At 49.0% G+C, this 16326-nt stretch overlaps 1 protein-coding gene across 1 annotated transcript; it reads left to right on the forward strand.

Moving 5' to 3' along the window:
• Window positions 1–10801: 10801 nt before the first annotated feature.
• Kcns2 (potassium voltage-gated channel modifier subfamily S member 2) lies at window positions 10802–12235 on the forward strand. Its single transcript, XM_076836430.1, has one exon. The coding sequence runs from the start codon at window positions 10802–10804 to the stop codon at window positions 12233–12235; it is 1434 nt and encodes a 477-aa protein (XP_076692545.1).
• The last annotated feature ends 4091 nt before the right edge of the window (window positions 12236–16326 follow it).

The following is a 16326-nucleotide window of genomic DNA, read 5'->3' on the forward strand; positions in this document are numbered from 1 at the left end:
TCCTAATGCCAATTCAAATCCAACTTGGAGAGGATGGAGGTCTTTTGTAATATAAACTGGCTAGCTCTTCATCATGCCTGATTCCCCCTTCTCCTGGCCACACAGCCAGATCACATTTCCCAGCCTACTTTGCAACTAGGAGTGGTCATGTGACTGAGTTCTGACCAATAAAATGCTGGGGGCTACTATGCATACAACTTCAAGACCTAAACTATGAACACAACCCAACCCCTCTTTCCCCTTCTCCTGGCTTGACTCTGTGAGCTCTGCCACAATGGATGTATGTGTTAAAGATGGGAAGGGGCTCAATCACCCAAATCAACACTGGCAAGAGAGCTGTCCACCAATTTAGACCAAATATTTTGGATTCTATGTGAATAAGAAGTAAACGTTTCCCATATTTGAGCCATTATATTATTTGTTTATTACAGCAATTAACATTGCCTTAACTAATACATCACAATGTGGGTTTTCTTGATGGAGTAGCACACGACACAGAAAACCTTCTTAAAATTCTTCTTCACTTTCTTCCCTACTACTCAGTCACTAGTCCCTTCTAAAAGTCTGTTTTCCCCTCCCAAATCTGTCTATAGCCATATTCCACTAAGAGATGTACTCTAAATCCCATTCTGGCCACTGTTCTTTTGAGGAGATGACTGTACCCTCTCCCTGGCATCTCATAAGTTTCAAAGCCACCCTGCCGACACATACGTTTTGCTCTAATAAATCACATATGCTCTCAGACAATTTTATTTAGACGCAGCAAAAGCAAACTTCTCCCTACTCCAGACTGAACTGGACAGATGATTTTTGAAATTCCAAAATAATCTAATATAAAAACAATTAAAATAACATGGAATTATTGTACATGATTATTTAAACATTACTTCAACTGGGTAAAGATGCTGCTAGAGAAACCACCAACTCTTCTGCTTTCTGTGAAGAAATGCAATCAGTTTCTCTTTGAAGCACACAACATTTGCTTTGGATCCAGGAGATGCCACGGCTGCTGGACTTTGTGGGGAGCTCAGGGATCTGGGCTGCTTTGATCTTGGGGCACCTTTGGCTCTACGTGTGCTTCCATAGCAGAGGATAGGAGAACGAGAGCCATGCACACTGGCAGTCAGATGCGCAGGTCCATAAATGACAGATCACCTCCAGTCACAGCTCATTGCCCCAAACAATGCACACAGTTCCTCCAGACTTGAAGGGAGTGGGGAATGTGATCCTTCCATATGCTCAGAGGGAGAGAACTGGATATGGGTGAGCAGGAAGCTCTACAAGATAGCCTTGGCATCTTTGGTTTTGATTTATTAATATTTATATTATGAACTTTTGATGAAAAATTTTCTCAAAAATAATCCTGTAATTTAAAATTTTTGCACCAATTCATTTGTACTTTTTCTTTCCAGCTCCAGCTAGTCAGAATGAGTGCAGAGCAAGGAAACTACTTTCCTTCAATATAAATCAGAGAAAAGGAAATGAGAATCCCAAGGGAAGACAGCTCCCTCCCTCAGGAGATGTGCTCAGTGGGGGTGGTCTGCAAGGCCAGCCTGGGGTGGGAGAGGGCCTGGGGTGGAGGCATTTCTAGCCTGGTGTTCCCCACCCATCTTCTTCCCAAATCACATTGCTTCCTACCATGATAAAAATATCCAGAGCCTCCGTCATTTTAGCACGATTTAATTAAAACTGCCCTAAATTAAGAAAATCTAGTCATTGTTTGCATTCCTAGATGCCTATGTTTAGTTGAATCACACGTAAGCAGAGAAATGAAAAATTAGCTTAAATTTTTGGCTGCAGAGAAGAGTGTGAATTGGTTTTTCTGTCACTCGTGGGAATCCCACTCAGCTGGGTTTCTCTGATGGCATTGCTTCTTCCCACCCTCCCTGAGGCCTCTGAGGATAAGCGGCAGCTGGGCTCTGATCTGGAGAAAACTCTAGAGCCCACAGACAGACTAGCTCAGGGGGCAGAGGGCAGGGGGTTCCTCCTGTGAACCGCTGTAGCCCACTCTGGCTTATGAGCTACTGACAGCTACTCCCGAGTGGGCCTAGAGTGGTAAGGGGGCTTCACACTTGTGGGCGCTTCTCGCCTTCAGACGCTGAGTGCTGGGGAGGTGTTCAGAAATCTTCTGTCTGGATAAAAAATGACTCAGGGAAACTTCCAGAATCCCTAGGTGGGAGGAAAGGCTAGAGAGAGGCTGTGAACACAGTGTTTAAGAACATAGCCTCTGTGGTATGACTGTTTTGCTTTGGCTCTAGCCCTGGTTAGCTCTGAACCCTTAACCATAGCACTCGAGCTTTCTGTCCCCCTCAGATAATCACAGTGCATACCCCATAGGGCTGTTGGGTGGATTAACCTCATTCCTACATGTTAATCCTTAGAACAGTGCTTGGATTATAGTAAATGCCCACTAAATGCTAACTTTCATGATTATTACAAAGGGCTCCTCCCTCCCAAGCGCCTCCCTACTTCCAGGGACTCCCACTTGGCTCCCTGTGGCAGTTTACTAGACATCTTTCAAATACTTTCAAATATTGCAGTTCAAATACTGGAGTTTTGGGGTTTGTTTTTGATCCCAGTAACCCATCACTTTGAGGGGCCAATATGCGAGCAATGTGGAATCTGTGCCGGAGGGAGAGCCCTAAGTGGGGTGGGACCGCAGAAGCAAGCCAGAGTTTGGGTCCAGCAGCAAGGCTGGGAACAGCCTGGAGCTGGAGAATCTTTCAGCAAACCCAGAGCAGACTCAGGCCCTGGAAGTAACCATGGAGACAGGAGCCCACAGAGGCATGCAGGGTGTGGGATGGGTAGGTGGGTGGATGGATCGATGGGCGATGGTGGAGAGAGAGGTGGGTGGATGTCACTTTCACAGCAAAAAGGTGAGGACCCAGGGCAGCAGCTGTGAGCACCTCTGAGCTGGGGGGAGGTTTGGGGAGCTGGGAGGGTATCTTAAGTGGACAGCTGGGCATGATACAGGACCAACTGTTGAGAGCAGAAAGGAAATCTTTTCTTAAAAGTTCTCCCAAGTTCCCAGACCAGGAAAGGATTGGAAGTCAAGGGAGGAGGGGATAGAGATTTTAGAGAAGGCTTCTGCCCCTTGTCTGGATGAATTCTGCCTCATCTGAAGTTCTGCATGTGAGTCCCCCGCCCCAGCCTGCTCCCATCCTTCAACATCAACTGGGGTACAGGCACAGAAGTGCAGTTAGTGAATTAAGAACCAGTGTGGCCAAGCACCTCCCATCAGCATTGGTGCTGCCTGTGGAGTCGTGCCCAGCGCTGTGGTGGGACTAGAGCATCTTGCCATTAATTACATGCATTTCCTGGCTCTGTAGCTTCTAAATCTGGCTCCTGGCTTCCAGAATCTATGACCTACCCAACACCCTTTGTTACATTCTTATGCCTAATTTCCTGCTCCTTCAACCAGAATTTGGAAACCAGTGCCTTTCTTTACATGTGCAGTATGGATAAGTTCAAAGCAGAAAGATTCCTTCTGAGAAAAAGGAAACAAAATCTTATCCAAGGCTGAGAGGACATTCTTCTGTGTCAGCCTAAGACTCCTAGGAAGACAGAGCCCCTTGGGCCTACATTCCAGAGTGAAGTCCGTTCAGCTAAGGATAGTGACTGGGGACTTTGCTGTGTTCCCTGTGCCCATCCTGAGAGAAAGGAACACAGGATACCTACCAGCTCCTACTCATCTATCAGCAACAGAGAATGCCAGTACCCCAAATGTCTTTGATCCTCTTTATCTTCCTATGTCATCAACTCCCACTCTGTGGCTATATATGGGGCCGCATGATTGAGTTCCGGCCAAGCAATATAGACAGAAGCCACTTCTATACCTGGCTCCAACATATCTGGTGCCATCCTCCACATTCTTTCTTTTCTCTCATCTCTTGACTTGGTACAGAGAATCCTAGGGAAGGATTCCCAGGCCCTAGAAGCTGGCAGAGCTCTAGATGGAAGAAGCTTTGACCTGCCAAGCTTGTGGAAGGCTACTCCCAAATACCCAATAGGACTGTAACATATGTGAGAAATAACCTTGGCATTATGTTAAGCCCCTGGGGTTAGGGGGCTCTTTGTTATAGCCATTGACCTACCCTAAGTCATCCTGTACCCCGCTGAGAGAGTTAAGAATGCAGATCTTGGAATCAGAGAGACATGTTTGATTCTAAGTACTCCACTTAATGGGCTTCAGTAAAATGAAGGTCAGTGTAGTAGCCAAGTAGAGGGCAAGAAGCAAGCAGAGAGTTTCCCAGGGTAAGCACAGAAAAACTCACAGCTGCCACTAGACCTGCTGACATTGTTAGCACTTGCTGCACCAGACCTTGGCTCTTAAGTGCTTCTTTTTATTCTCACAATAATCTTATGAATTAGGGACTATGGTGATTTAGACGGGCAACAACAGGCATGGAGAGACTAAGTGTTGCACCCAAGGCCGCATGCTAAGGAGCTGGATTGGAACATCCTTGCCTAGGATACTTGCCAGAGCCAACAGTCTGGATTTCCTCTACTGCTGCCCTCCTCCTCATCACTTCCAGCTGAATTTTCTCTGCTTTTTTGTCTTCATCAGTCACCTGCCATGATTGGTGGTTGCTGAGATGCCATCACTCCATGAGCACACACCAGATCCTCAAGGTGAATTGTTTTGATGCAGGCATCCCACTGGACTGAGAAACTAGAGCCAGTGCGAGGGGGCTGGAGGTTTCGGTCTAGCTGTCAATCACCCAGAGTAGGAGGTTGACAGGACAGAAGAGACAGCAGAAATCAGAGAACATACCTGGGTTGATGGATAGGAAGCTCCTGGGTGTCTAGACTTCAAACTGTGTCTATTCTGTGGAGTTTAAGGAGGACCTGGGCAAGAGGGGAAAGATGGCCAGGCCCCCAGGTGAGGGTGGGGCTGGGAGTGGCTTCTAGAGGAAGGTGGCTGCTCCCATTTCTGCAGCCATGTTGTCCTAATATCATTAAATAGTTGTGGTGATGCTAAGTCTCAATGTAATCAAGTTTCTCTCAATTATTCCAGCTTTGCCCTAGGATGTTCTGGGGAATTCGGTGGAAGGACTAAGAGAGTAGCGCTCCCCACTTCTCCTCCCCTGTAGAAGGGACTCGAAGTAGAAGCATAAAAGGTGGGACTCCAGCTCTCCAGGAGCAGACTTTGTGCATGCCAGGTGTGGAGGACCTGATCCCCTTTTTATCAAGGGGCTTCTCAACAACCACAGCCTGCTCTCTCCTTTCGGGCTCCAGGGAGCACACAGGGATATAGGGGAGGTCATTGGATAAAGGAGATAGCCAAAAGGCCTACATAAGACTCACAACCATTAAGAAAATGCAGTCCTACATTCAGAGACAATGCAAAACTACATATTCATTTACTGTTGCCTCCTGACAAAACACTTAATGAGGAATTGCATTCACACTGTGCAGCTAAACTTTGTATGATCCTTTACCCCCAACTTTTCTCTTCATCATTCCCTTCATCCACTCAGCCTTCCCAAGGCTCAGACATGGCTTCCTCCACTCAGGATCTAGCTTTCCTGCTTTCCTCATCTCTCCCAGGCAGGCTTCTGTCCCCAATCCCCAGAAACTTCTCTGTGTCCTTCTCACTGTTGATCCACCCAGACAGGACTTGTCCTCAGTCCCATACCACAGTCAATACATAACAGCTCAGGAGCCCACTGCCTTCTAAGGAGAAGAAACTGTAGCTATTGTTAATTACAAATTATCCCCACAGTAAAGGATTCTCAGAGGAACAATCACAAGGACTCCTGCAGGAGGCTGGGATGGAGGGACATGATGGCTAAGACACAGAGGCTTTATGATGTACTCACTGCAGGTGGGTATCATCCCAAGAAGTGGGCAGTGGGAGAGACTACCAAACTGAGATGCAGCCCCCGCTCTTGGTGCTGACCACTGGGTGCAGGCTCCTGGGCACACAGCTCTAGGTGGGTTGCTCAGGCTCTCAACCTTGGCTCCACACTGGACTCACACAGACAGCTTTACGAAAACATTGATTTCTCATGTCCTCCACCCCAGAAATTCTGATTTAATTGGTTTGGTGTGAGACTCAAGGAATCTAGGAGCACTGGTTATTTTGTTATACAATTCATTTTTTTATCAGTGCATTATAATTATCCATGATGGTGAGAGTCATTGTCACGTACTCATATGTGCACACAACAATTTGGTCAGTTTTATCCTGAGTACCTCTTCTTCCCCTCTCTCCTCCCCCAGCCCCTTCCTCTACTCTATTGCTTTCCCTTCTATTTTCAGAACATTGGCTATTTTTAAAACTCCCCAGGTGATTCTAATGTGCAGCTAGGGATAGATCCAACTAGGTTGCTAGATCAAATTGGTTGCTGGGAGAGCACCCCAGAACCTGGGGCTCCAGACCAAAGTCCCAGGCACAGCAACACCCCTCCAGGCCCCCTTTTGACCCATCAGGAGGAACAAGAGTTGGGATCAAGACTCTAGCTGGCATAGAAAAACTTAACATAGCAGTTGAGTCTCCTTCATTCGTCATTTAATTATGTATTCAACAACTATTGATGTCACAAAGGCGATGGCAGACATTTAAACTAAGAACTGAGTGACAAGAGGAAGCCTGTCATGTGAAGCTGCCATGACAAGTGGACAGAACAGTGGGTGCAGAGGTCCTGCACAGGAAGCAAAGAGGACATGTGGCTGAGGCACAATGGATAGAGAAGCGAAAGGGGATGCCATCTGTGAGGTGGGCTGGCCAGGGCACATCATGGAAGGTCTGGGAGTAGGTGAGTGGTTTTCCTCCTCAGTACAATGGGAAACCCCTGGAAGGTTTTCAGAAGGAAAGGACATGACTCAGATGTGCTTTTTTAGGAGACACTTGGGCTGCAGTGGGAGGGTGGCTGGTGGGCAGCAGGATGGGCACAGGTGAATAGCACATGCCATCAGAGTCTCAGGCATACCTGTGATCATGGCCCATGAGAAGGACAGGGACTCCGCTCCTCTTGGTAGTAGGGAATGTAGGTCAAGGAGCCCAGATCCCTCAGCTAAGCCACTAATGCAGCCCCCTTTCCTGTCAGGGAGGAAAAGCTGAGTCTGAGATGTGTGGGCTCAGCTGAGCTCTGCTTTGGCAGGGGAGACAGAGCTATTAATCACCTAGGTGCAAGAATCCTGGCCACTCCCTGGAGTTCCCTGGTCCCCCTTCCCAGGGTGCCCTCCTCATGATCTCCCCAGGCCAGCCTTGACATGCACAGGGAGCAGGCAGCTGTATTTTAAGATCAGGACTCAGACCTTTAAATAAAGCATAAACAAAGCTAGCTTCCCCCGTACAGAAGGAGGAAGACGGCTCCATTTCTCTTCAGCACAGTGACTGGGAAATAAACAAGTGGCTCTGCCTGTCACATGCACTTAACCCTCTGCAAAGGCACCTGTCAGACCCAAAAGCTTCCACCTCAGCCTTTCCAAGAAATAACTGATATGCCCCAAACTTCTGCCCATGGGCTCCAAGTTCACTTTGATGTTTCAGGAAAGGTGCACATGGAAGCTTGTTCCTGGCCCCAGCCTCACAGGAAAAGCTAAGAAAAGGCAGCAGACACAGATGAGGAGCACCAGTGTAGCTCAAGGCATGGAAGGGGACAAGGGGGAAGAGTGAGAGAAAGGAAAGGTGGGAGGCAGAAGGAGGTTGGCAGGGGTGAAGGCTGGAAGCAGTGCTGGGAGGGCATGGAGCAGCCCCTAATAGAGATATAGGAGGGGTGAGAGCCTCAGTGGCCAGGTAGAGCCCCAGCAGCCTGGTGTGGGAGAGACAATGAGAAGACAGAGGGGCTCTATCTATATATGGGCAAAGTCTCCCACAACCACAAAGGAAGAAGGAACAAGCAAGAACAAAAACAGGCAGGAGCAGAAGGAACAGGCAGATAAATAAAGCAGGGGAGGAAGGAAAATCCCAGAGTCATCAAACCCAAGAGTTTGTAGGAAAGGGGACCTCAAAGAAGGTAAAGGTAGTTTATCCATAGAATACAATGAGAAGAGTCAGAAGCTAAGGCCATAGGAGTGGGAGTGACTGGGAATAAAAGGTGGCACTCAGCAAAAGCTAGACATATGGCAGTGAAGCCAAGCTTTGGAGTGGCCAGAGGTAGAGGATGATGAAGGCTAGAGAGAGCAGCAGGGCTGCTAAGGTTGTCCCCTGGTGCTGCTAAAGGCACCTAAAGCAGGGAAACCTCGAGCCACTCTCCCCCAAGATGTGGGAGGGGATTGAAAAGAGTGAAAGAAGCAGCAACCCAGTGATTACACATGCACCAAAACATGCACCCTCTGCAAAGGCTGGCACACTCTTAGCAGTACTCCTGTGGGGATGGAGCCCAGAGGCCTTTGGATTGCAGCCCAGCCAGGTGTCGGAGAGCACAAGTGTTAGATTGAGCAGACTTAGACAGAGAATAAGGTGAAAATATGCCCAAACAGATTCTGATAGAAATAGACACAAAGACCCCAAATGCCATCTCTCTCTCTCTCTCACTCACACTCAGAGAGAGAGAGAGAGATGGTGTCACAAACACACACACACACACACACACACACACTCAAAGGCAAGCGGTTGGCACAGGTGATGGGTCAGGCTTGCATCCAGGAGTCCCCACATGACGCCAGATCAAGGATTCTCCCAAAGCACTCTACTGCTACACAAAGTGGAGAGGGATGGCATTGCCACAGCTGTGTTAAGAGGATGTGCTTCTCACTGTGGCTGTGGTGGCTGGCCTATGAATCCAGGCACCCTACAAGGGCTGTTCCAGGATTTCTGACCATGACATGTAGACGCAATCTCCCTGTTAAGTTTGCACACTCCACAGTGCTCCAGTTGTTGCAAATGGGGACCATGGAAAAGGCTGAGAGACCCAAAGGAAGGGACTCACAGGGACTTCAGGTCCATTTCTCACCTCAGCTCATCAAGGAGAGCTTTAAGGACAATCCTAGGACACCAGGAACTCAGATCTGGGGCACAAGTCTTGTGAATGGGGATACAGATACTTAGCACATCTATGCTGGGTTCAGACACTGCACCTAGCACACATCACACACAAGTCCGGATTCTGCCTGTACTGACACTGCACACATCTCCCCACCCATCAGAGGAACTATTTCACTGTCTTGAAATTCCTACTGTTCTCAGATCACACACATGCACACACACATGTACTCCCCTACAGCCCACACACCATACTAGCCTGTACACACACGGCGCCCACTCAGAGTTCCCAAACAGAACTCCATGACTCCCTCCCACACTGAGGGGCCCTGCGCCCCTGCCGTGCCCTCTCCCAAACCCTCTGGCAAGCTAAACCAAGCTCAACCTCAGGCTTCCCTGACCTCTTTCTCTTCCATCCAGCTTCAGTTTCCCAACAACCCCAGATTCAGGCTTGGGGAAACTTTTCTTCAGGTCCCTAAACTGGAAAACCTGGAGATTTCTGGTTCTGCCCTAATCCTTGGACACGCACAAGTCATGGATCTCCTGACAGACCCAACAGGGCAAGGTCACCGAAGGCAACCCTCTGTCTGCGACCTGGGGGTGATGGCAACAGCAGCTGTCATCGGAGGATGTGTCAGGGATAGGGAAAGGTGTCGGCCCCGCGCTGAGCTGGGGGCACAAGGAAGGTCGCAGTGACGCGCCCGAGGAGCGCAGAGAATCTGCTGCTGCTGCTGCTGCTGCATCTTCAGAGTCTGGGGCGACAGCCGCGCCCCCGGCTGAGGCGCGCGGAGCTGTCCGTTCAGCACCACCGCGCCGCGCCCCAGCGCAGGGACCGCGCCAAAGCGCACCAGCTCAGCTCCCGCTCCTGCTCCGCGGGCGCCTGCGGCGTGGGTTCCTGCTTCTCTCGGAGGGTGAGGGGCGCACGGATCCGGAGACTGGGGCTCCAGGAGCGTTGCGGCCACGCAGCCACCTGTGAGCCTCCGGCAACTGCGGGCGGCGGCAGAGTGCAGGGCCGGAGACTGGAGGAAACGCTGGGTGGACCCCGCCCGCTGGCCCGCCGGGCGCACACACAGGCGCACACACACTCGCACCCGCGCGCACACGCACAGCCAGCCGGCAGCGGACACCGCTGAGATGCTCGCCAGCAGGTCGTGCAAGTTTCCCGCCGGCCTCGGCCGCGGGCGCCGATGCTCCCAGGTAAGTGCTTCCAGAACGCGCAGGGCGAGCCCGGGCAGCTCCGCTGGGTTAAGGCGCAGCGCACGCGGCCCCGGGGCACCGCGCCAGGAGGGCGGGGGAAGCCAGGGAGGGAACATGCAAAAGGGGCCCCAGTCGTGGGGGCTGAACACAGGGGACGCCGAGCTGTCCCCCTTTCTCCCGGCCCAGGAGAATAGAGCGGTAAATTTCCCCGCCCCCTCCCAAATCTACGTGTCCCCCTTCTCGGCCCAGCCCTGCCGGTGCGTATCTCAGCTGTGGTCCCGCCTGTCTGCGGCGCGCGGGCGGGGGCGTCTTCTCCGCCTGCTTACCGGCAAGGTCAGCTCTCAACCCCCTGGGCTCTCAGAGCCGCGGGGGCGCGACCCTGCTACGAGAAAAGCGATGCCAAGACCCCTGGGGTGGGAGTGGAGGCGCTGCCATACTAGTACATAGACCCCTGCCTTTCCTTGGGAGAAGGCCAACCCCCACAGAGCTGTTCCCCCACCTCACTGCCCTTCAGCACTCAGAGACCCGCCTGGAGAGTACGGGGCCCGCAGGTATCCCTGCGGAGAAGGAGAAGGGCGCAGGGCGGGGAGCGCCGGGCGCTCACGCTGTTCGGTTCCCTGGGCTTTCAGGTGTAGCGCCCCCGCGCGGCGCGGGCTGCAGGGCATCTCCAGCATGACCGGCCAGAGCCTGTGGGACCTGTCGGAGGCCAACGTCGAGGATGGGGAGATCCGCATCAATGTGGGCGGCTTCAAGAGACGGCTGCGCTCGCACACGCTGCTGCGCTTCCCGGAGACGCGCCTGGGCCGCCTACTGCTCTGCCACTCGCGCGAGGCCATTCTGGAGCTCTGCGATGACTACGACGATGTCCAGCGTGAGTTTTATTTCGATCGTAACCCCGAACTCTTCCCTTACGTGTTGCATTTCTACCACACCGGCAAACTTCACGTCATGGCCGAGCTGTGCGTCTTCTCCTTCAGCCAGGAGATTGAATACTGGGGCATCAACGAGTTCTTCATCGACTCCTGTTGCAGCTACAGCTATCACGGTCGCAAAGTGGAACCTGAGCAGGAGAAGTGGGATGAGCAGAGTGACCAGGAAAGCACCACATCCTCCTTTGATGAGATCCTGGCCTTCTACAACGACGCCTCCAAGTTCGATGGGCAGCCCCTGGGCAACTTCCGTAGGCAGCTGTGGCTGGCGCTGGACAACCCTGGCTACTCAGTACTGAGTAGGGTCTTTAGCATCCTGTCCATCCTGGTGGTGTTGGGGTCCATCATCACCATGTGCCTCAATAGCCTACCAGATTTCCAAATCCCTGATGGCCAGGGCAATCCTGGTGAGGACCCCAGATTTGAAATTGTGGAGCACTTTGGCATTGCCTGGTTCACATTTGAGCTTGTGGCCAGGTTTGCTGTGGCCCCTGATTTCCTCAAGTTCTTCAAGAATGCTCTAAACCTTATTGACCTCATGTCCATTGTCCCATTTTACATTACTCTAGTGGTGAACCTGGTGGTGGAAAGTACACCTACTTTGGCCAACTTGGGCAGGGTGGCCCAGGTCCTGAGGCTGATGCGGATCTTCCGCATCTTAAAGCTTGCTAGACACTCCACTGGCCTCCGCTCTCTGGGGGCCACCTTGAAATACAGCTACAAAGAAGTAGGGCTGCTCTTGCTGTACCTCTCTGTGGGAATTTCCATCTTCTCTGTGGTGGCCTACACTATTGAAAAGGAGGAGAATGAGGGCCTGGCCACCATCCCTGCCTGCTGGTGGTGGGCTACAGTCAGTATGACCACAGTGGGTTATGGGGATGTGGTCCCAGGCACCACAGCAGGGAAGCTGACTGCCTCTGCCTGCATCTTGGCAGGTATCCTTGTGGTAGTACTGCCCATCACCTTGATCTTCAATAAGTTCTCCCACTTTTATCGCCGCCAAAAGCAACTTGAGAGTGCCATGCGCAGCTGTGACTTTGGAGATGGAATGAAGGAGGTCCCTTCTGTCAATTTAAGGGACTATTATGCCCATAAAGTTAAATCCCTCATGGCGAGCCTGACGAACATGAGCAGGAGTTCACCAAGTGAACTGAGTTTAAATGATTCCCTACATTAGCTGGGAGGACTTGCTATCCTCAAACCCACATTGCTGAGCTGCCTCTTGTGCTTCTGGCACAGTACAGGCACCTTAAAGTTGTGGCGTAAGGAGTCTGCGCAACCCCAGAGGGGAGAGATGCATGGGATATGCGTCCCCGGTTGCTTTTGCAGTGTTTAGAATCATTTTTAGAGGGTGGTGTGTCTGACACCATGCCTTTGCACCTTTCAACGAAATGACACTCACTGGTCTTTGCATCGTGGGCATAAAATGTTCATCTTTCTGCCAGATGAGTACCCAGAATGCCAATTTCTCTGTCCACCATGTACACTATTCTAGTGCTTGTGCCCTGGTATTATGTGTGAGTTCTTTGTGTTCCTGTTTCTGAGGTTGTTGTGTGAGTTCTATACAAAAAGTCCCCTCAAATCTGTCCAGTGGAAACGTATCTATCTATGAGGTCAGCAAGGATATCATGAGATTTTGCTCACAGTCATGTGAAAAAAACCTCAGTTGTTTATCCCTTGCTTTCATTTAGTTTTAATACCAAATCAAAGAGAATGCAAAGTTAAGCACACAGGACCAATGCAAGCCTGTGAGTTGTTTTTCTAAATATCTGTAGCTCTGTGGCTTGCATGGGTGAACCAGACATTTTTAGAAAGATATATACTGATGTTTGTCTTGTAAATGTCACTCTTTGGAGAATGTTACTGTTAAACATGTAGTGAAGATAAGTTTATTTTTTCCCAAAGAAGACATACATTAGGGACAGGGACTTCAGCTGAACATAGGCCAACTCCCAGGATGCTTAAATCTGAGTCCAAGAGTCCATGCAATCTAAGCTCTATCATTCATGGCTAGGCCTCCCTCTTTCCTAGGGTGATCAAAGAGACATTTATTTCTGGCTGAGGTAGGTTCCTGGTCTAAGCCATTTGACCAAAGTTTGCTGTGTCTTAGATATTAGCATGTTTTTGAAATATTTAATTTTTAAGACATTTAAGAATTAGGTTGTGTTGTCTTTCTCAGCCTAGAAGAGGCTTACTGTCGTATTGTCTCCCTGAGGGGAACATTACTAGGTTGCTAGCAAGAGCAGTAGCTTAAATACTTTTGTTGACTGCTCTAAAAGCTCATAAAATAAGAGCCCTTTTAATTCCAAGCAGAATTTGCCCAGATAGTTTTGCTTCTAGGATATAGTACATTGCATTTGATGTTAAGGTTGCCCTGAATTCCTGCCATGACATGGTGATATAGAAGTGTATACTCAAAATTTAGATGTGCAAGAAGACAGTGTGGCTTACCCAGCATGGAAACACTAGAGTTTTATTTCCATTCCAATTGCCATTTATTGGGGGAGGGTGGGTAGAGGCCAGGCAAAAGTTATAAAACAAAAAATTTCTACTTCATAAAATGTCATAAATAATTGTAAACTTCTTGAATAGCATAAGGCTATTTAAAAGACCTTTAAACTGCTAAGCTTATATTGTAGGGAGACTACCATTTTCTTCTCCAAAACGCCCTACCTCCTCTTTAGTTAACCAGCATATGACATTGAGAAGGGGAACCTGGCCCCTTTGTAAGATAATCCTTTTCTGTCATCTTCTAGGTAATCTAATGGTTTTCCAGGTGGCTTTCATTATAGTTCAGTCTTCTGCAAGGCTGTAGAATCCAGGGATCTAAGCAGGAAGTTAGGCAGGCTTTTATCCAAAGCTCGGGCCTCCCCTTATGAGGTCCATTTTGTGTTTTAGTAGGTTGAGGATAATCCATACTTCACAAGAGTGTGGAAAGGATATTCTCAGAGGTCTTTGTGTACTTGTAGTTGCCATAGCTACTGCAGTGTGGGCGATTTGTTGGTTGAATACATAGGCCAGTTATGCCCTTGAGCCTCCAGTTCAAATCCTTCCATCAGACTGAAGTCTCATGGTGGGGGCTTGGGGGAGAGGTGGCCATGTGCAGATGTGCCTATGTGCACAGAGTGCCTATGTGCAGATGTATATATGTTTCTTAGAAGCATCAGGAAAGGGGAGATGACTTAAAGACAACAGACCAGTGAGTCAGAAGAGCAGGGTTATTTTTTCAGATTTTGCACATGGAATTTTTGGCTTTGGATGTTGTTTTCCAGCCCTGGGGGGCAGAAAATTTACAAAATCATCCCAGCTGCACTGCAGGCAGGTGATGGTACAAACTTATGAGTACTGTCACAAATCTGTCAGGGTTGATGGTATTGGGTCACTGAGTGTGGTATCCATGGTCACTGACCATAAAGCTGTGCAAAGTGGAAACAAGGAAGGAGGCAGAATAACTCAGTCACTCTCCTGAGGATCTTTCCAAACAAGCAGTTTTACCACCAAAAGAGAGAGAGAGAGAGAGAGAGAGAGAGAGAGAGAGAGAGAGAGAAAGTTTTACCACCCTTAGTGGTTACCTTTGCAGATATGAAAAGCTGGAAAACTTGACTTTTCTTTTAGGTAATGACTTGCATTTATCTGGTGCCTTTCTTTGGGGGAATCCCAAAATGCTTTAGAGACTGTGTTTTTAACATCTCTTGTACATATATATATATATATACACACACACATATATACTTGTAAAAATATTCCTTTGCCTACTGGGATCTTCAGTCACTTTTCAGCTTAAGAATATCTCAATAGTATTAAGTTTTCCAAATAGTGGTTTCAAATAACTGAGAGATAAGAACTCAGCTGGCTTGAACACTGCAGTGAATTCCCACAATAGATGGAGACCAAACTATGACCAGGGAACCCTCTCCTCCCCCAAGGTCCCACTGAAATGAGCTGTATCAGAGACAAGGTGTTTGATTGACCTTGCTAGATAACTCGGCCTCTTTGTAGCAATTTCTTCTGGTCCCAGAAACTAATCAGGGTGGTTAATTTTCTGCACCACTCTTAGCAAGCATGAGATGACATGTTTGGCCACAAAGCTATCAGACTGATCTGTAAACCTTCTTTAGGACAAAGTAGAAATGCTATGACTCATTTCCAGCTGTTGGCTTGAGAGCGGCGTCACTTCCACCATTTGAAGATGATTCTTTTCAAAGAACACTGGGACAAATATTTGGGCCAGGGTTTTCTCACAATATATGGGAAAAGCTTTTTGAAAGGCCTAGGTTGGGAAGTGATACACATTTATTGCATGAATGCACATTGGTCATAGGTTTGTGTTTTCCACCAAACCCCCATGTTTTCTGGGTTTGCTGTTGAGGAGGGGCATGTTGTAATGCTGAGCTGATTTGTAGCTCATCAGGTAGTAATTGGTATTTAATATTTGGATTTGTTATTTCTACTTATCTTAGTACTCAAATAATGGAACCACCTGCTAATTCTTGCCTCGTTTCCAAGAAAATGATTTGTTATGCACTTTGGGATAGCAGCGGTCTATATGGGCTCTGCGGTGTCTACTTGAAGGCTTAACTGGTATTTCTTGTATGTTTTAACAGCATGACTTGTTACAGAGTTGTAATTTTAAATATTGAGAACGCTGTATTTGCGATGTCAGTTTTAACACTCATTAACACACTACTGTGCAAGCATCGAGGCGGGCTCTGCTCAACCATTATGTCTGATTGCTACACTTCAGTTTCTGCGCCTCGACTTGGGAATCAGGAGCGTGGCCAACACACTCAGGACTCCAGGCTTGCAAAGCATGCAGATTAAATAGGAAAGTGTTTATGCTTCCTTGAGGCCCTTCTCTTATATATGGAGTGGCAAACACAGCTGGGGACTGGATTTCCTGCGGAAACCTGGGTTTTTCCAGCAATGATTGGGAATGGTTGGTTGTCTGTCCTTCAGGCAGATAGAGGTGTGGTCCCTTTCTTGCCAGGATCAAGAGCCACTAGAGTTCTTGGCAGAAGGAATGGTCATGTATTCTTGGAGTCCTAGTAAACCAGAGGTGCCTGCAGGATTCCCCCTGCATGGTCCTGCTCAATACCTTTGCTGGCAGCCCTGCCATCCTGGGTACCACTCTTCCAGCTACTGAAGTAGCTCCTGGTGGTAAATTGGGTACTGGGTAACCATAGTTTCTTGCCTTGTTAGGTGTAAATACTGGTGGGAATTCCTGGAGCCAGCTCTTAGCTCTACTTACCCAGGACTTAAGAATCTGAG

This window comes from Callospermophilus lateralis, chromosome 16 (assembly GCF_048772815.1).
Source record: "Callospermophilus lateralis isolate mCalLat2 chromosome 16, mCalLat2.hap1, whole genome shotgun sequence".
NCBI classification, from domain to species: domain Eukaryota; kingdom Metazoa; phylum Chordata; class Mammalia; order Rodentia; family Sciuridae; genus Callospermophilus; species Callospermophilus lateralis.

Coding starts and splice junctions, on each gene's coding strand:
- Kcns2 (XM_076836430.1), top strand. CDS start 10,802: ATGACCGGCCAGAGCCTGTGGGACCTGTCGGAGGCCAACGTCGAGGAT.